General features: G+C 40.3%; 1 protein-coding gene across 10 annotated transcripts in view; it reads left to right on the plus strand.

The window, feature by feature from the left end:
• The first annotated feature begins 23,927 nt into the window (after positions 1 to 23,927).
• Positions 23,928 to 25,984, plus strand: part of ephb3b (eph receptor B3b) — a 65,344-nt gene continuing 63,287 nt past the window's right edge. For all 10 annotated transcript variants that reach the window (XM_088999924.1, XM_088999933.1, XM_088999928.1 and 7 more), the window contains exon 1: positions 23,928 to 24,609. In XM_088999924.1, coding sequence (XP_088856050.1) covers positions 24,552 to 24,609 — 58 coding nt within the window. In that variant the 5' untranslated portion in view covers positions 23,928 to 24,551. The remainder of the gene's footprint in view (positions 24,610 to 25,984) is intronic.

A 25,984-nucleotide genomic window follows, 5' to 3' on the forward strand; every position in this document is an offset into this window, starting at 1 on the left:
GCTTCAAAATTTCACTTGACATTTAAGTTGACATACCGTTATGATACATAATTTGTTGGTAAAAGCAACAAGATAATACATTATGAATAAACAGCTGCCTCGAGCACATATCATGCGATACGATGTAAAACAATCAAAACATAAGGTGGATCACACATTAGCTCCATATATAGTAGCTTATATATAAATAAATATAATAAATATTAGGTTTCACCTACTTCATCCCAGGTTATTAACAAGAACCATGACCTTTTGCCTACCAGGGTTACACCACTCTATCTGACCTCGCCTCAAACTCAATGACATATTTCTCCAATTACGGCCCAGTAATTAATTTAGTATATTACACAGTTCAGAGGCAGGAGAGTTCTTTGCCTGGAGCTGGTCACTCCCATCTCAGATGGATAGGTTCATGCAAATCTGTTTGTTTCATCAAGTGTGATTTCAATTTTCAATTTTCTTTTTAATCGAGAGCACCTTGGCCCCCAGCACATCGTAAAACACCACAGAGCTCATAATTCCCCAAAAGTGTGAAAGAATAAGACAAGAGGAAAGGGAAAAAATGATATTTTTAAAAAGTCAATCAGGTCATTCTAATAGCAGTCAAACATCAGAGATGGAAATTGAGAAGTCAATGCAAACTTGTTCGAGTCTGTTATGTGTGACGAGTGTCACAACAGTGACTGTCTTCATCTCCATGATGCTGCCGTCTTAAGACGAGACGCGTGGATGTGTCTTTTTATTTCTTTTATTTCTGCAACACAGTATGGCAGAAAGGATGGGTGAAGTCACATGGGTTTCGTCTTGTGATTAACCTAAATCTCTTACAGATTGTTCTCAATATGCAAAACATTGTAGATAACAAAACAGAATGAACAACGTGTGATCGTATCGTGGTTATTTACAGAAAAAGAGAATACAACACAAGTTCGCTGTTATTTACATTATGTCACTGAACGCATCATACACGGAGACTCGGCAGAACACGCGGTGCACTTGCGATGGCGCACAGTTCAATCCGCCACGAACACTCACGGGCAAATCAAACACGACACAAGAAACTAAACTATTGTTCAATAAAAACGAAATGAAACAATTATTACCTACAACACAGTATGGAGAAGGGATGGGTGAAGTCGCATGGGTTTCGTCTTGTGATTAACTGCGCAACAGAAAAGCACTATGAAGCCAATGTGCTTCAAAGTTCCACTCGACAAAACGTGAATTAAATAATGACACAAAAAGTAATCTGGACTCGAAATGAATAAGGGAACTAATTAGACACTAGACCAGACATGGGCAAACTACGGCCCGCGGGCCACATACGGCCCGTTAGGCTTTTTAATCCGGCCCGCCGAACTTGCCCTAATTATAGTAAAAACAGTGTCTGAAACTCATGACAAAAAGTTAGCGGAAAACAAGGCAGATAACTGAAAAGTTGCCTGCCCCATTTTTCCCAACTTGAAGCACAATGAAACAACTAATCACATAAAAAAACATTTGCACAAAGTATGAAGTTTTTTTTAAATGAAGAATGTACCTACGACAAACGCTACCGTGCTTAATTTACGGTAAATGTGCATGGCTGTAGATTTTGCTGCAGTAGTCGATTGCCATTGTGGTGCACAATGCAACGTTTGCATTGCTTCCTACGAGCCACCAAGCCCCTTTCATAAGTCTCACGTACACTTCACAGTCACGGTTTAATGTAAATTTACGTTTTGTAGCGTCACATATGTTGTTAGCTTCTTTTGAATCTTTCTTCTGGGCTGAGGTTCTGTGCATCTTGAGAAAGTCCGGAAGAAAGAAGCAGGCTTCTGATTGGCCGCCGTGCCGTGTATGCAAATTTCCACTGCAGGTAGCCTATGTCTGTGTGCTCGGCGACGGTACACGTGTATTGTTTGCGCGTGAAGGCGAGGGCGTCAGTGGAGAGTTTGTTGAGCGCGCGTCAGGACAAACCATCTATGATTTGGCGGAATTTAACACAGGTAGGTATTTTTGAGCTTGCATATTTCGTTGTGTAATAATATGTTTTGAATGTTGAAAGTGATTCCATTTTTCAATAAATGTTGATTTCTTTAACTTTGCCCCTTCAATGAAAACTTATTTAAAACAGACGCAATTTTGATAAATCACAGTGCATATGTTATTTTAATCTATTTCCATTTCCTCCTCCAAGTATCTGCGAAATAATATGTAAACACCATATTCCTTGAGACAAATTTATTAACTGATCAGGGATATTTTTCACATTTGAAAGACAGTTCATAAATTGGGTTGTAGTGTTCTTACTGTGCTATGAGGTTTGTACACACTACATTTAAAGGACAACCGGCACCATTTTTTGTTTTTGTTTCCCACTGACATCAGAAAAACGTTTTATAGCATCTAAAATACCCAAATCAGGCAGGCTGATATTTTTAGTTAAATGAAAAACACCAATAAAAATGACTTCGAAATGAATCTGGAAATGGCCAGTTTCAGAAGGTCTCACCCCCTTGTTCGTGACGTCACGCCTTGCTCGAGAATCAAAACAATGGCTTCAGATTCGGAGAAGATGTTTTCTTGTTACTCATCCAGTTATGAATATGATTCAAATAGTTCTGAAGAGGAAAGCAGAAATGTTTGCAATTGATTCAAGGAGTCCTCCCATATCAATTCGAGCCGTCAATGACACGGATCAACACAAAGTTTTCAGACCAAACATAGTACCCAAAATGCATTGTGTGTCGCTTTCTCAGTCAGGGGCGGTCCAAACGTGACGTCAATGGGGATCGTCATCAACTAGAAAACAAGACTTCATGAATATTCAGCGTCAGTCTTAAAACGTAAACTATAGATATATACTGTGGAATCTTTGTAAAATACGCTCAGTCGAAGTCATTTGAAGTGATTTTATAAATTATGTACATAACTTGTCCCGAGGCGTCGGTTATCCTTTAATGCTTTAGGGTTAGTAATTCCGGCCCAAACACTCCCTCCAAATGCTCCTGGCCCGGCCCCTCGTCAAATTTTAGAACCCAATGCGGCCCGCGAATCAAAGAGTTTGCCCACCCCTGCACTAGACAGTACAAAAGGGGAAACAAAATAATATATTGTCATGATAATGCGTGTTAATCCAGACCATCAGAGAAATGCGACTCACCCTAAATCTCGTCCAGATTGTTCTGGAAACTATGGGCGGGCCTGAAGGCGTGATTTCCTTCATAATTTAATAATCTTGTGCACAACTCAGTTACATATGTTTGAAATGTTGCTCATAATTAAATGTCAAGTGTTTTTGACTAATTAACTACAGGGATATGTGGTTGAGCACAGACCTCTGAAAAGCTTTAACAGTCAACAAATGTGATAACAAAATGTATATAAGCAGGCATAAGCAACCTCAAAAAACAACTGCAGCTGTTATAAATGTTCACGTAATCAAGAAAACAATAGCAAAAAAAAAAACAACTCAGAAGATTTTTTTTTTTTCATTAAAACATACCTCTTTCAAAATAAAGCAGCAAAAGCCTTTATTTTAACAGATACAACAGAAGCAGAACTCAGTCACACAAATCAGGTTAATGACACATTTGATGGTTCCACAAATTGTGATGCGGCAAAGTGGACATGCTCTTATTCCTGAAAGCATTCTGCAATTCGCACAGACTTTGAAAATATTACTAACACTTCTTCTGGCCACAGGAAATGACAATATGATATTCGCAGTGGAGTATTTTGTGAGTTTACAGAACTGATCAACAGCACCGTGTGGACGGATGACAAGTACAATAACCAACTCATATGGCATTTTGCAATGATCTATTCAGATATTCTGGTTGACTCGTTGAGGCCTACATCAACACAGATTTGTTACTATTGTGCCAGCCAGCTAACCGGCATGAGTCTTTGTGTAGTTTCCGAGGAGCAGTCAAGGTGGATTTACAGCCAAAAAGTATCCATTAAAAACACTGTGTGGAAGTAACTAAAGACTCAAACGCCAAAATAGTCAGTCATATTGGAGTCACTCATCTGCGCTGTCAACCACAAGTGTACGCACACAAATTACTGTCTCAAAAAAAAAAAAAAAAAAACACTTACCTCTTTAGACTGGATTTGGATGATTGTGTGTCATGGAATGTGTTTTGGAATTCAAAGGAGCTACTTGACTTTCAACCAATGAGACCACAGTCAGCTTTGAGATGGTGGGGGCCAGGAAGTGCCGGTGTGTGCTGGTGACAGACAGCCAGTGCTCTTTGCTCACTGTTTATGATGAGGCATGCACTAGCATGACGGACTGTTATCACACGAATGTGAATCAGCCCCAAAAGCAACAGACCAGAAATCACAACTGTGGCAGCAACATGAGCATATTTTCCGTTTTAAAAGAGACATAAGAGTGATGAGTAAAAGGCTCTCTGGGCTAACTGGTGATGTTGTCTTTGGGATATTTCCTTATCGGCAAATGTGTGACAACAGTGATTACATTTATGAGTGTGTTTGTTGCTGAGACCTCGTGAATTTTAACACTTTTTCTTCCTGAGTCATTATGGAAGAAAAATAAATAAATAAACAATAAGTGACACCCTTGCGAATCATATGGCTATATTAGTCAACAGAAAACATTTACAAAGACAAATTTTTAAATACAATTACATACTACCAATTCGTAGTCCTTCCTTTAATCAATGTTTGATTGTAAAGTAGTATTGGTTTAAAAATTTTAATTCTTAAATATCTTATTTTTGCACCATAAAATGACACAATGCTCCTTCTATCAGTTCTGAATTTTAAATGTATATTAAAAATGACATTGTAAATCTTCAAATGCCGAAAAATATGTAGTTATTTTCCAGGTAAAATATTCATATTCTAAGTCACTCAGTACAATAAACACTTCAAAACAATTAAACAAAGCAAAACTATATCAGAGACACTATTCGGGTCATTTATTAATCAAGCAGGAATCAAAAGTAAGAACAAAAAGATTCTTTAATCTTTGGGGCGGCACATACTGGTATACACCCAGTGGTGCAGGCTGGCTCCCGCAGATGGTTGGGGCGAAAGAAAAAGCCAAGCTGTTTTCGGAGCACTTTTAAGACCGGCGGATGTGATGTCATTGACCGGATGTATAATAAAACGGAGGTCCGAGAACATAAAATGATGTGTAAGAAAACAAAACAATGTTTACAATGTGTTCGGAGAGTGAATTGCCTTAACAGACATGGATGAGAAGGTTTCTTCAGCCGTCATCTGTACAAAAGTGAAGGTTTCGGACGTTTCGCCTCCTATCCAAGAGGCTTCGTCAGCGAACTAAAGTCTGACTGGTCGTATCGGCCCCATTTATATATCCCTAATGTCCAGACCTGGTGGCGCCGGACACAGCTATGATAGGTCCCTACTCTCAGGTTGGGGGGGGCACGGGACCCCCCCCTGTGGCCCCACTGATTGTTCCTACATTCCTGACTAACGATTGGCCTATTACACCCACTCCCCCCGGTATCACCTCATCAGCATAACGACCCTCATCAGCATTGCGAAAGTTGCCTAACCTGTTTTGCCTGAGCAGGCTATTGTATGAACGATCCAAATTGAACCTCACACCACCAGACCGGTTTAATGAAGGATTTTGTTGTTTTATAAGAATCGCCTCTTTTACCCCCCTTTCAAACCATCTATGTTCTTTCGCTAAGATTTTAACCTCATTGTCGTCAAATGAGTGGTTGCTAGCTTTTAGGTGCAAATGTACTGCCGATTGAGGCCCACTAGTATTATCCCTGCGATGTTGATAAAGTCTTTTTTTGAGAATTTGTTGAGTCTCCCCAATGTACTGCTCTTTACAATTTTCATTCTTACCATGTATGGAATAAACTACATTACTTTGTTTTTCATTTGGTAGCCTATCTTTTGGATGCACTAATTTTTGCCTTAACGTGTTTATCGGTTTGAAATAAGTAGGAATTTTATGTTGCCAAAGGACTCTTTGCCCCCCCAACCTGAGAGTAGGGACCTATCATAGCTGTGTCCGGCGCTACCATGTCTGGACATTAGGGATATATAAATAGGGCCGATACGACCAGTCAGACTTTAGTTCGCTGACGAAGCCTCTTGGATAGGAGGCGAAACGTCCGAAACCTTCACTTTTGTACAGATGACGGCTGAAGAAACCTTCTCATCGATGGACCACTCCTGTACGACTGAGAGCTTACACAGACTTAACAGACATGTTTTGATGAATTTACATGAATAATTAACTAACATTGTGAAACTTTGTGAAAATGCGTATAACTCATGACAGTATGTCTGACCCTTTATTTCTCACAGGCACACATTTTGCGATCTGTCTCATCTCTGGCTAAATGTTTGATGGAAAAGCCCAAACAACCCACTGGGACAAAGACTGAAAGTCTTGACACATACCCACTGTAATGGAGTGCAGATGAATCATAGTAATCCTACCGTATACCATTACATTGCGTATAGACTAAACACAAGGCCAGGTGAGAGAATGACAAAGTGTTTGCAATCTGTGTGTGTGTGTGCGTGTGTGTGTGCGTGTGTGTGTGTGTGTGTGTGTGTGTGTGTGTGCGTGTGTGTGTGTGTGTGTGTGTGTGTGTGTGTGTGTGTGTGTGTGTGTGTGTGTGTGCGTGCGTGTGTGTGTGTGTGTGTGTGCGTGTTGTGCGTTGTGCGTTTGTGTTTGTGTGTGTGTGTGTGTGTGTGTGTGTGTGGCGCATACACACTCGTACACTGTGAATATACCAATGAGATGTTTCGATGGTGAGGCGTTAAAGTGATTATATGAATCTACAACGTGTGCATGTGTGGGCCTGCTGGTCCACCTCCCCCGCCCCTGTGATATGTTTGGTGGTAAAAAACGGCAAGTGTGCAACAGCCTGTTTGTGTGGAAGTCTGCATAATACTGAACAGTTACCCCCCTCCCACAGCCCCCTCCCTCACATGAAAAAAGTCCACTTTGAAATACCAGGTGCTCATTTGGCAAATACAGGCAACTGGGGTGTTTACATTTCAGCAACTGAGAGGGGAAAAAGACCAGATGCCCTCCTTGTGCACCTCGGCAGCGTCCATACAGAGATCATTCACGTCGCCATGGGTGACAGACTTGTGTGTGTATATATGTATACGTGTATGTGTGTTAATGTGCGTGTGTGTGTGTGTGTGTGAGAGAGAGAGAGAGAGAGAGAGAGGGGGGGGGGGAGAGAGAGAGAGAGAGAGAGAGAGAGAGAGAGAGAGAGAGAGAGAGAGAGAGAGAGAGAGAGAGAGAGAGAGAGAGAGAGAGAGAGAGAGAGAGAGAGAGAGTACAGTGTTTCCAATTTCATAGGAACGTTGGCAACACTGGGTAAAATCACAAAACACCCAATAACTACTTACAGCTGGGACTCGTGAAATAATGCAATAGAGACAATTAGCAAATGATGATGTTTGTTTAGTTTGCGTAGCACCAGTGTTTTGTGCTACTAAAGATAATTAAAATATCTACGTAAACAAGAAATATTTACTCCTTTAACTATGTCTACTTTGATATCAGAACCAACTAGTAAAAATAGCTAAGTCTTTAGTTCTTGTGTAAAAAGCAAAAAAAAAAGAACTTAACTACGCATTGCCAGCAATGTGTACATTTACTGCGATACTGCGACCACACAGAAACACTGCACTGAAATTCTCAACCTGAACACATGCAGACTAACCCTAACATGCAAGTAAGTTATTCACATGACACTATTCAAGCAGCTGTGTGAAATGGGGATGATTTTAACAATGTTGTGGTCTGACAGAACTTTTCAAAAACTCCAATGTGGCCTGAATCTTTTATTTCTCTTTTTGATGTTCTCTTCTGTTTGTGAATAGCGCTATTGTTCTCACAGATGCTGACACAGACTTCAAGTGCTTCATTCGTCAGTAAAACTTAATTAAAATCTCACTGGTTGGTAAATCACACGCATAAAATCTCATATAAATGAAATCAAACTTTCCAAATGGTGGTACATACATTTTTATTTTATAAACTAAAAGGGTGAAGTTTGATTTGTGATTTTTCAAGAATTTTCAAATATGAATATTGACTTTGACAAGACATACTGGGCTGGGGGGTGGTGGTGTAAGGTAAGAGCCAAGGAAGAGCTCATTAAAGTTTGATACTGAAGCAAATGCAGGAATATATGAATGCCAATGACAAAATGCTGGAAATGGGGATGTACATGATCATTTCATTGGACTTATTCAGGCTTGGCTGCAAGACTGAATGCCATCCTAGTTTCATTTGGTCTGCTACCACCTTAACAATTACAATGTACTATGCCTGATAAATTCCTGTCCATGCCATTCTCACAGCACACTGTTAGTATCGATATGTGACTTTCTCTGAGTCGATCAAAACAAATCACTTGTCAATTACATTTTGTAGAGCAGCACGGTGGTCTACTGGTGGGGATGTCGGCTTCACAGTGTAGATGTGCATGATTCAATTCCACCTCAGGACTTCCTATTTGTAGTTTCTACTTGTGGCTGTGTGGGTTTTCTCTGGGAACTACGGTTTCCTCTCACATTTCAGAAACATGCATGGCAGGTTGATTGGACATTCCAAGGTGTCTTCAAGTGTGAGTGAGAGGGAAAATATGTCTGTCTATGCACTGTGCAATTGGCTGGCAGCCAGTTCAGGGTGAGCCCTGCCTACTTCCCAGACAAATCAGAATCAGAATCAGAATCAGAATACCTTTATTCGTCCCGCAATGGGGAAATTTGCAGTCCACAGCAGCAATTGAAGAGGGATGGGGTTGGGGTGGGAGTGAAAGGATAGAAAACAAGATATTCTAAGCATAACAAAGTAAAAATGTCAACTGTATACTGTGCAAATGTAGATGTGCAAAAACCGTTCTATAAACAAGACTGTACATAGTGCAGAATCAAGAAATGCAAGAAATTTAGATATATTGCAACAACCCATATTTACAAGTGTCCAGTTTTTTTTTTGTTTTTTTTTTCACATGTGATCATTGGGAATTGTGAAGCCTGACAGCAGTCGGTAGGAACGAGCGGCGGTACCTCTCCTTCTTGCAGCGCGGGTGTAATAGTCTCTGGCTAAAGGAGCTACCCAGAGCTGTCAGGATGGGCAGGAGGGGGTGGGAGGGGCTGTCCGTCATAGCTTTTAGTTTAGCTAGCGTCCGTCTGTTGCCCACCTCCTCTAGAGAGTCCAGCGAGCAACCCACGACAGAACTGGCCCGCTTGACAAAGCGCTCCAGTCTTTTTCTGTGAGATCGTCTCGAACATACCCGTGACTCCTGTGAGGGAATCAAACAATCATATTAATGTTACCACTCATGAATGTATTTTACTTTGCCATTAATATTTTTTTGTAGGGGTCAATCACACGCATACAATAAAACCATACTGTTTATGTTAAGTTTGAAAAGTACTATTTATTATTATTATTGGTTGAGTTTTAGCTTGGCAAAAAATATTACACTTATTTTTTTACAACACCAGTGATACATCAATTGTAAAGCACAGACATTTCAGAGCCCTGCCATTCATTCTTTCAGAAGTCAAGTTGAGGCTGGGACAACTATTTCATTTTGAAACTCTAACATAATGGTGCACTATACACGTCTTTATTGTTGGATGGATGTCACAATTGATAGTTCAGTGTGATAGTATTTCCTCAATTAAAGTTAATTTTATGCATATATATGATTATATATTGAATTTGGAACTTTGGTGTTGTATTTCTTTTGAAAGATGGTTTATTTGATAGATTTTTTTTTAACCTGGAACTAAGATGACTCGCTCACTCAAGCTGCCTCACACCCTCACTCCCCACCCTTTCATGACATCATCCTAAAGGTGCCTGCTGCGGACACAAACCAGTAAACTGAGTAAAGTTTCCTGGGAGGGCGCCTCGATTGGGGGGGTCCGCTCATTGCGCCTCTTTCCCGGATACGCTTGTTGGACGCCACGCTAGATGCTAAAGAAAGTGGACATGTGTTTATTCTGCAGGGGCAGTACAAGGGTGGCTCCACAATGTTTTCTTGGATTGTCTGAAGAGTGTTTAGAGAGCAATAATGAGCAGGAAAGCTCTGAGATGGGTGAAAGGATGAAAACACTACTTTTGCGTTTTTTTCACATGAGGAATTAACATTTTAACACAGATAAAAGCTCAGGACAGTCAAGATACATTGTACTTGACATTTAGAAATTGCTTCCAGCCCTATAAAACATTTTAATATAGATCAATATCACAGCAACTCTTAGAATCAACATCTTTTTTTAATTACCTTCACATTTCACTTGTATGGATTTATTTCTTTACACAGTACAGCAAAAAAAAATAATACAAGCAATGCCAAGACCACAGCAGAAGGTTAAAAAAATAGTCATTCCTTCCACAAGAGGAAGCAGGAATTAACCTCCATCCCTTTAGGTGGAGTTGGCCTGTATTCATCATTCAGAAAGACAAGACTGAGTGTAGCTGTTGGCCAATATACAAGTAAAGCAAACTTTGCCGAACATGTTCACACTACAGACATTCTCTTCAAATGGAAAAAGGCAAAGTCTAAACAACAAGATGTCTCACCAGAAATAAATGAAGCAGGTTTTTTGGATATTATTATATTATTGCTGTACTTTTGTTTACATCTCTGGCCCGCCAAAGATAACATGTTTAGTTGGTGCAATGCACTGTCTTCCATTTTTCTGGAGGCAGATTCCAGTTCTTTTTTCAAGGTAAAATTGATACATAAACCGCAGGGCTAATAATCATAATTCAATGAAAGTACTTGTACCTTTTCAGGGCTATAAAGCGGGAATTGTTTAGTAAAGGTGGGAATGAACATATTCAAATGTTCAAATTCATTCTCATCCTAATCACACAAGTCACAAAATAATGTGTCTAAAGCAATGACTCAAATTTAAGAAAAAAAAATATTCTGATACCCAAACATAACATCTAATTTATAATTAAATATTTTTTTATTTTTTTAGGGAATATTTAAATAAAATGTATGTTCCAAACTATGAAGGGTGTTTGTGTTTTTTTATGTTTATGTGTCTGATTCAACTGCTTTAGGAAACATTGCTGTGGCTCCTAATGTAATGTATTGCAACGTGGGTATTGTATATGGGTGGAAATCACTATTTTTCATTTTAGCTGACGATGTGGCGAGTGGAGTGTTTGGCCTATGAATATGGGATGTCGAAAGATATCTGTGTTTGGTCCCAAGGCCAAATGTTATGATTCTTTTTTTGTATCAGCGTGAGGAACTGCAAAAAAAATGAGATGTTGCATCTCATGGGGTATTGCTTATAAATTGAAACATTATGAATTACCCCAACATACATTGTAAATAAATAAGAAATAAAGTATCATTGACAATTAATTTCTACCAAAAAATGGTGATGGATTTTCTCTGGCTTCCTTCAGTTTAGCTGGTGTATATAATGTAGAGTCAGTAAACTTGTACTACATTGTTTATTTTATTTTATTTTATTTTTATCAAAACTGTGTGAGGCACACAGTTTTCCTGCCTCATGACAGGGGGTGCTGGTGATTACAGAGATTCTACTTGCGCCTCCTCGGCTGCAGAATAATTGAATTAGTGAGAGCAAGCTAGAGTAAACAGTTAAGCAAGTTAAGTGCAACCATCTAGCCATTTTTTCGTGTTGCTTGGCCTTATTATCAGAATGGAGGATTACATGTCTAAATTGAAAGAAATAGAGACACTTGAAACTGAAGAAAGATAAGGAAGCTTCTACAAAGAAGGTACAGATGCCTTTCTTCAGAAGGAGCGGCGTGTGGACTTCATTTATAAGTAAAGTTAACACGATAATCACGTTTTTTTTATTCTTTTTTTCTATGCTACAGTTTATATAAAGAATGCTGACATAACATTTTAAACAAAGGACGCTAACTGTTGCCAATCAAATGGTGAATAAGCTACTCTGTATAGTTCATGTTTGTGAATCTGACTGTGATGACATCAGTGCCTCACAGCCATCAACCTCACCGCACGTCACTGGTCCTTTCCCAAAAAAATGTGTGCCAGCTTGATGACGAATGAAATAGCTTACAGACCTTTGCTGACACAATTAACCAAAAATTGTCTTACAAATCTGCCCCAAGGGAACAATAAACATTTGGGCTAAGGAGAGAATTTAACAACAGAATTAACAGTGCATATTTATTTATAGTGTCAACATTATAATTGCAGCTAGTCATCTAAAGAAACAGTCCCATCAACGCCAGAAGAATAATGTACATGGTTGTCACGGTTTACAAGGTGGTGATGGCGGTTGCGGATCCCAAAAAGCAGGCAGGAGGGAGCAGCAGGTTGTATTTGAGAAATTGTATTAAAATAAAGTCAACAGGACCAAAATCTAAATTGTTAAAGTCATTTGAACAGAAAAAATACAAAGGATCAAAAGAAAACCAATATTAAAAGTCCGCCAAGGTGAAACAAACACATGCACAGCATGCAATGAATACACAATGCACACAATTGCATACAAAGCATCCAACATGCATACAATGCATTCAACAATGACCCGACAGCGAATGGTCGTGCCGGGAGTCCTTTTGAGTGTCACTGATTGGGAATGACCAGCACCTGCGAGGCAGTAGGCAGGGCTGACAGCGCAACTTTTTGGTCGCCAATCCGAAGGTGGCAGTCCGCCATTGATCGGGACGACCAGCACCTGTGCAGGTGCAGGCGGGGCCGACAGCGCCACCCGTTGGTCGCTAACCAGACCATGACAATTGTGAAGTTACAGAAACATCAACATCAATGCAGTCGATAAACTACATTGTTTAGTGAGTTGGTCAGAATATCAATCGTTCTGCATTTTATGAACTTCACTAATGAAAGACCGCTGGGTAAATGCTGCCTTCTGAATGTGTGGAACATTCGTGGTCTGGTTTCACTATGTCCAATGCCTACACGCAAGCTAGTTCACAGAGCATCATCTGGTATCAAAGAAGAAGCTAATTGAGACCACACACACGCCAAGGTAATAGTAAGCTCTTTGGTGCATAGTCTTTGTAATAAAGACTGCGTGCAAGCACACAAGCTACACTACACAGTCACTGCACACACTCACACAGGTAATAAGGTTTTGGCTTACACATATAAACACACACACAGACACACAAATTGAAATAATATCTTGCGTACTGTGTGTGCACTCACAAAGTGTTCACTCACTGAATCATGGAATGTAACTATCTCATTTGGATGCTTTTGTTTTGGCTTTCACGTCAGTAGTTAAGCCATTCATCCTGGGATATGCAATAAATTGCCATATTTTTGTACATATATTACGGGTTTAATTAGGGGTAAATTTACTCTGTTTCCGATTACACAGCATTCGGTTTATAGCATGGGAGCATATGGGAGCTATGTTGAATAGTAGCTAGTGCTCAAGTGAGTTAGTAGGTTTGCACTATATACAGTGTATATATATATATACAGTAAAGTCTCGTTATATCGATACTCAAGGGAATCCGGAAAATATCGATATAACCGGGACTATCGATACCCCCCCCTGTGGGGGGGGGGGGGGGGCGTAAATGCGGCATCTTTGTTATGGCATGTAATTTCATCATTGGCATGTAATTTCATCATTGGGTTCATGGATTGCGTATCTAACATGTTTTTTGTACAGTAGTGAAGTGAAAAATAAAGTTGTGCATAAAATAAAAACGTCTTTACACTTTTTAATGACTATTTCCTTTCAAAAATGCAACCAACCAATGCTAAATCGTCAAGTTCTATTCACACGAAGCCACGAACGCCAGCATGTACAATCATATGAAAAACAGTGATTGTTGCAAACAATACAGATATCTGGATGCAACACAATTAAATACTGTACATGGATGAAAAACCAAAACTGCAACGTTTACATAACTTACGTGACGTTCGAGAGTGCCTGAATAGAATGCCGGCGCGCAGCTGTGACGTTACAACAGCTTTTTGACTGAGAACCGTGTTGTATCCTGAAGCCGCCAGTAGAGGGCACCCAGGCTCCATATGATACAGTATACAGTAAATCTTTAATCGATTGCAAACATGTATGCTTTACTCTTTCTCTTCTGTATTTGAATCATATCCATGAATGGATGTTTTAACAAGAAAGCATATTCTCCGAATCTGAAGCCATTGTTTGGATTTGGTGTTTTATTACACTGCGTGTTTTGGGTATTGTAGATGCTATAAAACCTTTTTCTGATGTCAGTCAAGAAACACAAAAAGTGATGTTGGTTGCCCTTTAATGCACAGTATGGAATGTACAGTCATTTTCAAAATCATGACGCTTCAGCAGACAAAACAACAAACATTGTTGCAAAAAACGCTTGCATTCATGTAACAGTACATGTACATAACACTGCAATTAGTATGTATATAAGCTATTTAAAAAAGTCATCAATCTTCTTCTGCTTCCCATTTTTATATTTTAATATGAACACTTCCATCTTGTTTAAGGTTTCTAAAAAAACGGATGCATTTTCTACGGATTCAAAGAAAGATCGCATGTCCGCAACCCCTTGCAACGCTTTTGTCGAAGTTGCAAAAGGTGTGCATTCAGTCGGTTCTTCTTCATCGTCATCAGCATCATCATCATCACGGGAATCTCCTGTGGCATACTTGGCTTTGACCTCCGCTGCGATATCCGCATCTGATGAGCTTGGGAATGTCGCAATGTCTTTGTCGACTGCGACATACGATGCAATGTCGGCGACTTTTAGCTTTTCAGCCAACACTGCAAGAGGAATGTTGTCGTCATCCTCTTCGTTAGCTGCAGATGTTTCCTCACTGCACCCTGGATTTTCAAATTTGCAGTGACGGAAGCAGTTCTTGATGGTGTTTTCGGTGTTTTCATGTTAGCGCACGGCATGATTGTAAGTCTTTCTTTTGAACGTTTACCCCCGCGGCAATCCTCATCCTTGTAGACATAGGATTTCTCTGGCTGCAGCTTGTAAAACAAACCAGTTTCGTCAGCGTTGTATATGTTGTCCGGGTGATAATCCCTCAGCAGCTCTTGCAGTCTGCCATTGTGCCAGTCGTCAACTTGGTTTTGATCCACTTTCTTGGCCTCTCCAGTGATCTTGCGTAGCTTCAGATCCTTCCAAAGTCAAAAAAACAAAGTCATCTTTATTGTCAAATACGGTACTGTATGCTAATATGCATTACATACAGCACAGATGACATTATGTAATGTCCTCTCGGACCCAGCATGCAAGGCACTTATAATGACTTTCACAAACATACAGTAATACAGTACAGTAAACATGAAACATGAAAACGCAAATTTGCCAGGAGAGGGGAGCCACATGTTCACGGGCCGCCGTCTTGGGAAAAACAAACATGTACGACAACACAAAGACAGAGTCATTCATTCCTTCTTCAGGACTTGCTGTACCTTTCGTTCCTTGTAGCGATTTAACCAGCCTTTGGAGCATTTAAAGTCGTCATGGCCCAATTGTTTTGCAAGCGCTTCAGCCTTGGGCTGCAGCATCGCTCCTGATACCGGGACGTTCTGGTTCCTCGCTTGCCTCATCCAGGTATCCACCACGTCCTCAACATCAGGGTGTGCCGCCTTTCTCATACTCTTTGAGCCAGGTCCGAAGTTCAGCGCTTCGTATGCCGTCTTTATTTTATCCTTACTCTTCAACCATGTTGATAAAGTATTTTGTGGCACGTCAAATTCCTTGGCAATAGAGGATTTGCCCCGAGTTGGATTCTCCTCAACTGCCATGATTGCCCGGTGCTTCGTTCCGAGATCACAATTCTTTCGTTTCGCCATTGTTGAAGACACAGGAGCAGCCGTCTGATACACACGAGCTGCCGTCTGAAAATGGCGTCTGCTCGGGAGAGCTGCTCACGTAACCAAGACAGGTGACCAAGTCGACCAATGGCGCGACCGATGGCGTGTCACGTGACAAAGTCACACGGCCAAGTCGACCAATAGCGCGACCGATGGCGGCCCACGTGACCAAGTCGACCAATGGCGTGACCGATATATCGATATAAACAACAAAAATGGCCGGCGGGGGATGAAAAGGAGCACCGTAATAACCGGATTATCGTAATAACCGGGTATCGTACTAAACTGTACTAATTATACATAAAAAGACTAGAAATGTGCAAGGGAAATGAAAATAGTATCGTAATAAGCGGTACTATCGATATAACCGATATCGATATAACGAGACTTTACTGTATATATATATAATTTTTCCAATGAAAATTGGTGCCAGCGGCTCAGGATTGTAACTCATTTTGACTTGACTGACAATATGGACAGACGCCATTTGTTGCTGCAAATGTGTCCTGATAAGAAAGGTATATCAAAGCTTTGACCTCCACTTCATTTTGGGTCCTTAAATTTGAGACTGGAGATTACAAATACAGTGGTGGAAGGTTGTTCAAACTGGAATAAATTCATGCATTGTTGTCTCTTTAGTAAACGTGTTTTAGGTTTCTTTCTTTTTTTTTGGGGGGGGGGGGATATTCAGACAAAAAAACCTCACTGACCTACAATAAACAGCATGTGCCACTATTTGCCACTGTTGCCTGCCCTTGAGGTAATGCGGACTGCAGGGAGCGTGTTTTTTTGCAGCTGAACATGTTGAATGGTCAAAGGCCAACATACAATTTCTGGGGGCCGGGTGCGAACAGGGGCCCCACGAGGGGACATTCTGTTGACATTGTGTTTGAACACTTTGAGCAATGTTATCTCAGACAGTGCGCGGCTGAGGGACAATCAATCATGATGTTATTGGACCAGTGCCGGTGATTATTCATCTTGCAACTTAGATCCTGGGCGGTGGCTGAAGGCATGTTGCATGACACTCTTGCTTGCACACTGGACTTGATCTGTCCATCCATTTTCAATACCGATCATCCTTTTTTGGCGCCACAGGGAGAGAGATCTGGACCACTTCCCAGCTCAACCAGAACAAGAGGCAGGCACAGACCAATCCTCAATCAATCACAAGGAAAGGGCTGGCAGGTGCAAATTGATCCATGGCCAGCTGTGCAAAAGGCAGCTTTGTTGTATGTTTGTAAAAAAAAAAAAGTTAGAAATTAAATTTAAAGAAAATAAGGAATTGTAGAAAATGAGATTGTTTGATTTCAACTGTAGAGGAAGGGGACGTAAGTCAAAAAATTCACTGATGTATCAAAAACACGATTTGGCTTGTATTTCCACCACGGTGATATCAGCTGCTTCAGCAATGTGACAAAATCAATGAATATTTCTATTTCACAAATACGGTTATGTTGAAATCAATAAAGGAATGAGTTTGAATTTTTCTTCAGACTTATTTTTTGCTGCACGATAGAAAAACTCCATGTCCCTCTCCACCCGTTTTCTGATATACTATTATGGTGAGAATTGTAGTGCCAGCACCAATTGTTGGATGTGTATCACTTTATCAGTTTTACTGAATGCCTACAAATATGTTCCTTCATGTTGTATTGTGCAGATTGTGCTGACTAGTAGGTACTGTGCATGACACCCGGTTTTATATATGACAGCACAGCCAAGAATGTTGTGCTCAAATAGGATTCCCAATTAACAATCCACAGTTCACGAAAGCTGTCTCCTTTCTATATAACACTTGTTTAAACGGAACATTGGACCATGTTTGACATCTAAATTAATTTTGATGTCACTGATATGCTTATAATTTTCACTTACTAATTTCCATCGGTTCTATTGCTGTATTTTTTCGTACCAACATTGACACATTTATTATTGGGATAGTGAAAGTTTTGAACAAAAGCGGATTTCATATTCTTGTTTTTCTTCTTCTGACCTTAACCTGTATCCCACCCAATAAACAGTTCAGCCTTTGTTATAAACACATATGTTTTAATGGCATAAGAAATGACTTGGGAACAAAGTAAAGAACAGATTTTCACTTTTCTGAAACTGTCTATAGGAGGGGGGGGGGGTCAAATCATGGTTGAACACTTCTTAGCGGGGGAAATAACTCCATGTGATTTGAATAGGGAGAGAATGTAATCACTTGTCTGTCACCTCATGCGCAACACTCCCATTTCCCATCCTAGTAGCGTGCAGACAAATGCCTGTTTCTTCCAATGTTCCGAACATAATCTTGTAGTAGTGATGAAAGATTGATTCTTTCATCCCCCAGTATTGGTAATTACTTGCTGCACAGACTCTTCCTTATGCATACAATATATGACTGACTATGAGTGTGTGTCTGCCAACCAGAGTGTCATTTCGCCGGGACGTTGAGTCATGAAGTCACATTCGGTTAAGAAAATGAATTTGCGGTAAAGTTGAATTTAGGTTATGGCATTAAAGTTGGGAATAGACTACCCGGTCGATTGCAATTGTATGAAATAAATACATTGTTTGCAATATAAAATGAAAGCAACTTGTTTACTGTAAATGTTCACTATTCAACAAAGACGGGCAGTCTCGTGCACTGTGATCAGCATTGCATTGTGGTATACATCCTGGCACATGTTTTTTTTTTCTTCAAAATTCATATCTGAATTTTAGGGGGACAGTGTTTTATTGTTGCATTTTTGTTCCAGAAAATATTTTGGACTTTCATTATGTATGTGATAGTGGTGTTTATAGAATCATAAGCCAAGTAGAAGATTTTTGTGTTGCTCCTGCATAGTATGATTTAGTACACTTATTCACACTCTTGCCCACCTACCAAGATGTTTGCAGTCATCCACTTGAGGCATGAATCTCTAAAAATAAACTTCCATCCATCTATTTTCTAATCTGCTTATCGTCAAGAGGTGAGCCCATCCTAGCTGTCTTCAGTCAGTAGGTGGGGTACACCCTGAACTGGTTGTCAGCCAATCACAAACATATTGTTTTATTAATTTTATTTGATTATAGCTATTTTTCTGCTGCAAATACAGCATTAAGTTGGGATACTTACCCCTAAGTCATCAAAAGTACTGTATCAATAAAAAAGAGATATTTTATTTCTTTACCATATTTTCCCTCGTATAAGGCACACCGGACTATAAGGCGCGCCCCCATTGAAAGGAGTATTTTAAAACTTGTTCCATATACAAGACACACTGGTCTATAAGGCGCACCTACAATGAATGAAAAATAAAATCCAAATATAATATAGAAATATATAACAGTTGTTCAAATATAAGGCACACCACATTATAGTAGATCCTGGGGTTACACACAAGAGTTGGGAAATAGAGTCAGTGGCAGTAAATGCGAGACCTGTTGTGGCTCAATGTTACTTCACATATAAGGCGCACGGTTGTATTGTATAAAGCGCAGGGTCACCATTTGAAGAAAATCAAGGTTTTGCGGTGCACCTAATGCACAGGAAATATGGTATTTATTTTAATCTGCAAAACCTTTAAAGGCCTTTCTGAAAATACGTAGGGCCCATGAAGAACGAATGGGTCCATATTGGCATGGAAAATGTTACGCTCATTTTTTTAAGTGCATCGGCAGGTTGTTTTGGGTGACATTCTGTAATGTGGCAAATTCCATACGCCATGCATGTATGCAACTTTACGTCTTAACTATCCACAGATGGCATGAAATATTATAATCTTGTGTGTTCCAAAGTTTTAGTCAACAGTGTCAGACAGTAGCTGTTGGGGTGTTGGAGAAGAAAAGGCACATTGAGCAGTTAGCACGGAGGTGTCGATTTACAATTTGGTGACTGGAACAAGAGGTGAGACCTCGAAAACACATGCGGTGTACGGTGTGTTTGTTTGCATGTGTGTTTGCGGTGCTGTTTAGAGGAGGCTGGTTGATGATAGTCCTCAGGGGGGTTCAGTTCGAACTGCATTTACGATCCTGTGTTAAGTGCTCGGTCACTGGTGAAGGCCTGTAGGATTAGTCTAACCACGACCCCACCCCCATTCCGCAACAAAACTTCTGTGAAACGCGCTCCTACCCCCCAACACATGCACATATTGAGATTCTCCAGAGCCACCCACCACCAATTCCTACGCCACCAGTACTTCTAACAGCGGCACTCAGCGCCTGTTCATACTCGCGTCCGTAATCACACACACACACACACACACACACACACACACACACACACACACACACACACACACACACACACACACACACACACACACACACACACACACACACACACACACACAAGCACACACACACACACACACACACACACACGCACATACACTCGCACGCACACACACACACACACACACACACACACACACACACACACACACACACACACACACACACACACACACACACACACACCTAAAGACACTCAAAAAACTAGCAGGAGCACCATTCCCTTAATATCGCAGGAGTAAGTGATCCGCTCACACTCACATCACATTAGCACATCTATTAGACTGAAGCCAGACATGAGAGCTACAGTGTGTGCGTGCGTGTGTGCGTGTGCGTTAGAGAGAGAGAGAGAGAGAGAGAGAGAGAGAGAGAGAGAGAGAGAGAGAGAGAGAGAGAGAGAGAGAGAGAGAGAGAGAGAGAGAGAGAGAGAGAGAGAGAGAGAGAGAGAGAGAGAGAGAGAGAGAGAGATGTACCAGTATGATTCAATGTCTCTGTTTAATGGACAACCGAGGTCACTTTTTTGTTTTTTAACTGACATCAGAAAAACGAGAGAGAGAGAGAGAGAGAGAGAGAGAGAGAGAGAGAGAGAGAGAGAGAGAGAGAGAGAGAGAGAGAGAGAGAGAGAGAGAGAGAGAGAGAGAGATACAAAACACAAAGCATGGTCACGCTGCTAATACTGTATTTGTTGAGTATATCATAATGATGGAATGGATATTTACAACAATTTAGAGAGAGAGAGAGAGAGAGAGAGAGAGAGAGAGAGAGAGAGAGAGAGAGAGAGAGAGAGAGAGAGAGAGAGAGAGAGAGAGAGAGAAAGAGAGATTGTGGCACAATATGAGGGGGAGGACGAGGTTTATGAGTGTCTGCTGAGGGTCCAGTAGGTGTAAGAGTGAAATGGCAGTGAAATGTCGACTACTTTGCAAACTGTGTTTCACTTATGTGCCAGGCGCCATCAGACATTCTCTGGATTACATTGTGAGCTCTCATTTGTGCACGTGTCCATACAATACATTGCTATTTACATAAGAAAGCACAAAAAAAACAGATTAGACCCAATATGATTTATTATGGGACTAATATTTTATGAAGGAATTTGTTATTATTGTGGTAATAATTTACTTTTGTGCCCACCGTAACAATCAACTTTTGATGTGTCACAACCATTAACCATGGGAAATGCAAGACATTTTTACTATGGAAATTTATATTAGGAACATCCTGAAAAGGGCCAACAACAATGCATTCCGTAAAAGGTAAAATAAACCTGCATCAAATGCCAAATTTAAAATCTCTGGGAAAACAAAATCTGCAATAAATATCAAATTTGAAATCTCAAGAAAAATATATATTATTTTTTTCTTTTCATAATGTGGATGTTCTTGCTTATAGAACACACAGACATAGCCCACTATATAATGTATTTTCCTATTATTTTCCTTTTCAGTTGGTAATTGGGTTTGTCATAAAACATATTACTGACTGTCATATCACGGAAACTAATACACAACAAAACATCAGATACATGCTCTAAATGTAAATCTGTATTTTGGGAAAGTTGTCATCTTATTTTGTTTACGAGTCAGTGCAATCCGAAGCGTGTTGAAATGACAGGGGTGGCATTTGTAATCCTGGCCTTGAATAGCGACCAGGCAGCCAAACCCGGATTTGGTGTCTTTAGATGGTGTGCTTTGAAGCGGCCACAGATCCTGTCACCAAAAAGACACATTATGAACCCAATGTTTTTTTTTCCCAGTTTCCGTCCAATCATAACATGGGTCACTTTTTCAATATATTTGCCTTTATTTATTTATTTCTTATCATACAGAAATAATTTATTATTATACACATTTACAAATTACTATTACGATAATTGTTGTTAATTCATTGTTGGTGATTGTAACACAAACATAAATAAAGGTAATACAATTGCATATTTTTAGAAACTATACAACAAAACAAAAAAGTTGTGTTAGAAAAAGATCAATCGCAGAGGGAAAACAATCTCATGTTTTTTGGGAGTCCACTTTACTCGACAATGTATTTAATGTAACTCTTGAAACATCGGTTGAACATAAAACACATGAATGTTGGTGTTCCCCTAAAAATGTTTTTAAGCAGTCCGTGTTAAGACATCCGTGCAAGAGACACACAACAGACCACATGGTTACGTCTGTCTGCTCGCACCTCCCAGGAAATGACATCCAATCGCCTTTCAACTTTACACTAACAGAACAGTCGTTTGGCCTCCCTGAAACATTTCACAGGTCTGCTTTCCTTACAAATGCCTGCCCTCTTTATATTCATTCCTTGAAATACCTCCAGCCGATGAATTCCCTTAAAATGACATAAATGCTGGTTTATGTACACAGAATAAAGCTCAAAATGAAAAGGTGACCTGTATCCTGTAGTTTGCGCCAATTAACAGTGACGTATCCTTATGAGCAAAGGTTATTGGTTGACTTCCAACTTTTTTTTTTTTTTTATTCAGAGAACACGATATGAAACATAATTAGAAATGATGGCAGGTTGTGCAATTTGGTCGCTCATGATTTTCCAGTCAACCAAGATTTAAGAAGGCGAGATCATTCAAACTAGGTCACTCATCGATGAAATATTCCCTAAAAGCAGTAACATACCTTTGCCATTCCATTTTTGCTTTATCGCCAATTCCATCTGCTCAAATGTATAAGAAAGGGAAATTATGCTGCATTAAGCAGTGAAAACATGATTATATCTCGTCATGTCTGTGAAAAGAAAATCGAAGATAAATGCCCAAGAAAATGGTTTAACCCACTTTTGAGAAGGAATTTAGCGATACGACCAAACAACTGCAGTGGTGAATGAGGGAATGGGGAGAACGGCTGCAAAGTTCAGGCTGTGGCAGATGCCCTCTCACCTCCTGCTGTCAGCTTTAGCAGTAAAGGAAAACACTTTGTAGCTCCATGAGCCGAGGAAGGGGGGAAAAAAAAAGATTTTGTTATGCCTATTGAGCTGAACCACTCTCTGCACGCACCCGAGTGCAGTGGTGAAGGTACATTGTATATAATAAACCAGAAGAAAATCTTTGTATTCTGTGAAACCAATGTTCAGGAAATTAAATTAACTTTGACCCAATGATATAGTCTTGATTATCCAGTAAGGATCGTGTTGGATTTTGTTATGTCACTGCCATACTATGGACTCAAATCATTGCCCTCCCGTTGTTTTTATTATGACATTTTTTTTCATCAACAGAAATTCCCTTTCACGCCGTTTCTCTTTTTCCTCCTCCTCGCTCATAGAAATCAATCCGCGGGGGGGCGCTGTGTGACCATGTCTGTGAACAGGAGCGCGTGATTGTTTGAATGTCATGCAGTCAGATAGAGACAGTGCCAGACTGCAAAACAAAGGAGTGCATAAATACGCAACATAACTTTCAAGCTAAAACATTTTCCTGACAATGTAGTTCCCTAAAATGACAAATTGTTGGATTTTAGCCTTTTTTGAGTTTCTCAAAAGGGAAAACGGGTCGTTGCTTTCCTGATCCCACACATGCAGATTAGTTAGGAGACAACAGTTTGTTGGTGTCGAAGGAGAAGAAGTCAACTTTAATTTCATTTTAACAATAAACATGATGGTAAGGTTGACCTTTGTCAATGGCACTTTAGCCCCCCCGCCTTTGCCGCCCAACCTTATTGCCCCCCACCCCCCCCCCTCTCTCTCTCTCTCTCTCTCTCTCTCTCTCTCTCTCTCTCTCTCTCTCTCTCTCTCTCTCTCTCTCTCTCTCTCTCTCTCTCTCTCTCTCTCTCTCTCTCTCTCTCTCCCTGTTCCTCTACCGCTGCGTGCCTCATTCCAGTGCACAGAGCGAGGCAGACGGTCCACAACACCGACCAGCGTTTATCAATCCTCTCAGGGAATAAATACTGTACCATTTCAACCCCAATTCCTGGAGTATCGCTTATTGTTGGATGCAGGCGGGCTCCTGAACTTTTTTTGATGTTTTTTGTGCTTGTTTTGTGGACTACACGAAGTCACAAGTGCGCATTTCTCCTCTGTTGCGAGCAAACAGAAAGTGTTTTTAGGATATTCCTTGCAGAAGTGGGCGTAGTGTGTATTTAGAGGCTTCGCTGTGACTGTTCAGAAGGGAAATCCCGATTGTGGAACTACTGCGCCAACGTTGAGGTGGACTACCTGCTCGCAGTTGACCCGCTCAGTGCGCGGAAAAGGAGGATACCCGTGGAGGTCTGGTAACGGGAGCTCTAGTTCTATTGAAAGGAGCATTGGATATTAAAAAAACGGAGAGAAAGAGGGCAGCTGTTGTATTTTTCATCACCCGATGGTGTCATTTCTTTTTTATAAACGCGCACCGTTTGGTGTTTTGGTGAATGTTTCCGTGGGCATAAGAAGGTTGGGACTGGAAGGAAAGGACTGTGCTTGGAGTGTTTACACTGTCCCTCTCGTGGATCTGTTTCCATGAGCGCGTTATAACAATGGATTACATTCTGCTCTTGTGCAGCGTCTTGCTGCCCGGAGCCACCGCAGTTGAAGGTAAGACATTATTTCATCCATCCATTTTCCCACCGCTCAAATTCAAGTTTAATGCAGTTTGCTTAAACTCATTTTCAAATGGTTCCGAACCTATCACGTCCACCGACTTATAATCTGTTTTCCGAAGAGTTCAGCTCCAACTTATAGTGCACCACAAAATAACTTGTGTATTCTCCTTTCCCCCTTTATATTTGAAACATTAGCCGTCACCTGCTGCTGCTTTCTTGCTCTTTTAGAGGGAATTAGCGCCACACCGGGGAGCCGACGTGCTGTCAGTGGTGGTCCTCACTTCACTTAAAACAAAGCTTCTTCTCTTGTTTTTTTGCGAGTGCTTTAGATCTGCTTGGCCCTTTCACGTGCAGACAGTAACATATGCAAAGTCGGTTGATCGTTTACTTGTTATTTTAAAAAAAAATCTGAAAAAAAACAAACTTTAAGAATTGTATAAACGGGTGTATTTATTTTTGAGTTGAAACGGGATTCCTTTGCAATATTGTCATTTGCTTTTAATAAATATAAACACGAATTATAACTGAACAGTACTGCACATAAAATCACTTTTGTTATAGTTTTTAATATTATTTTAGGTAATTTATGTAAGATAATGTTCATTTTTTCCGTCTCTAAACTTTTAAAAAGACAAAAAGTGGTTGAAAGGGCAGAGAGGGCACTAAAGGCTTCACGTGAATGGCATGAATGCTGGATTTAAGAGTGCATTGTGGTCCGGTGAAAAGTGGGACGTTGGACCACTGGCTCGAGCGTATTTGCTTGCATGACTGTGCCGTGCCATAAGTGTCTTTCTTTATTGCAAATGGTTCAATGTGTCTTTCCCATGATTGATTCCCCCCCCTTTGTTTTACTGAAAAAAAAAAATAATAATTCCACGACCAATCCATTAAACCGTAAGTATTGACCTGTAGTTGTGAGAATAGTTAATTAACAATTCTGCCGTTTATATCATTTTGGGGTTTAGCCGATATACATTGCATTATGTGCTGCTGTAAAGGGGAAACAGTATGTTTACACTATTTATACGGACGTTTTTGGAGGGAAATGTGCTCCTCTTATCTGAGACGCCGTTGCCTTATTTGAAGTTTTCTGATAAGAACGTCGCGCAATAAATTTAACAGAACATCTCCCAGATACAAGATACAACGATTATTTCAAATAAAAGAATAAACCAGACAAAACAACAGAAGAAAGAACTTTTGAAATAGTTGCTCATTATTTGTAATAGACCATCGCATGAGTGATCCATTGAAGGACAGCGAAAAGCATTACACATCGGGGTTTTAAAACACATGGTTTGAATGGATGATTTGGGGCTTGCTGCGCTCAAGTTGGCTCCAGATGTAGACAAGACGAGGCTGAAAGC

The sequence above is a fragment of the Hippocampus bargibanti genome, linkage group LG07, assembly GCF_051943395.1.
Source record: "Hippocampus bargibanti isolate YZ-2025 linkage group LG07, ASM5194339v1, whole genome shotgun sequence".
Taxonomy (NCBI): Eukaryota; Metazoa; Chordata; class Actinopteri; order Syngnathiformes; family Syngnathidae; genus Hippocampus; species Hippocampus bargibanti.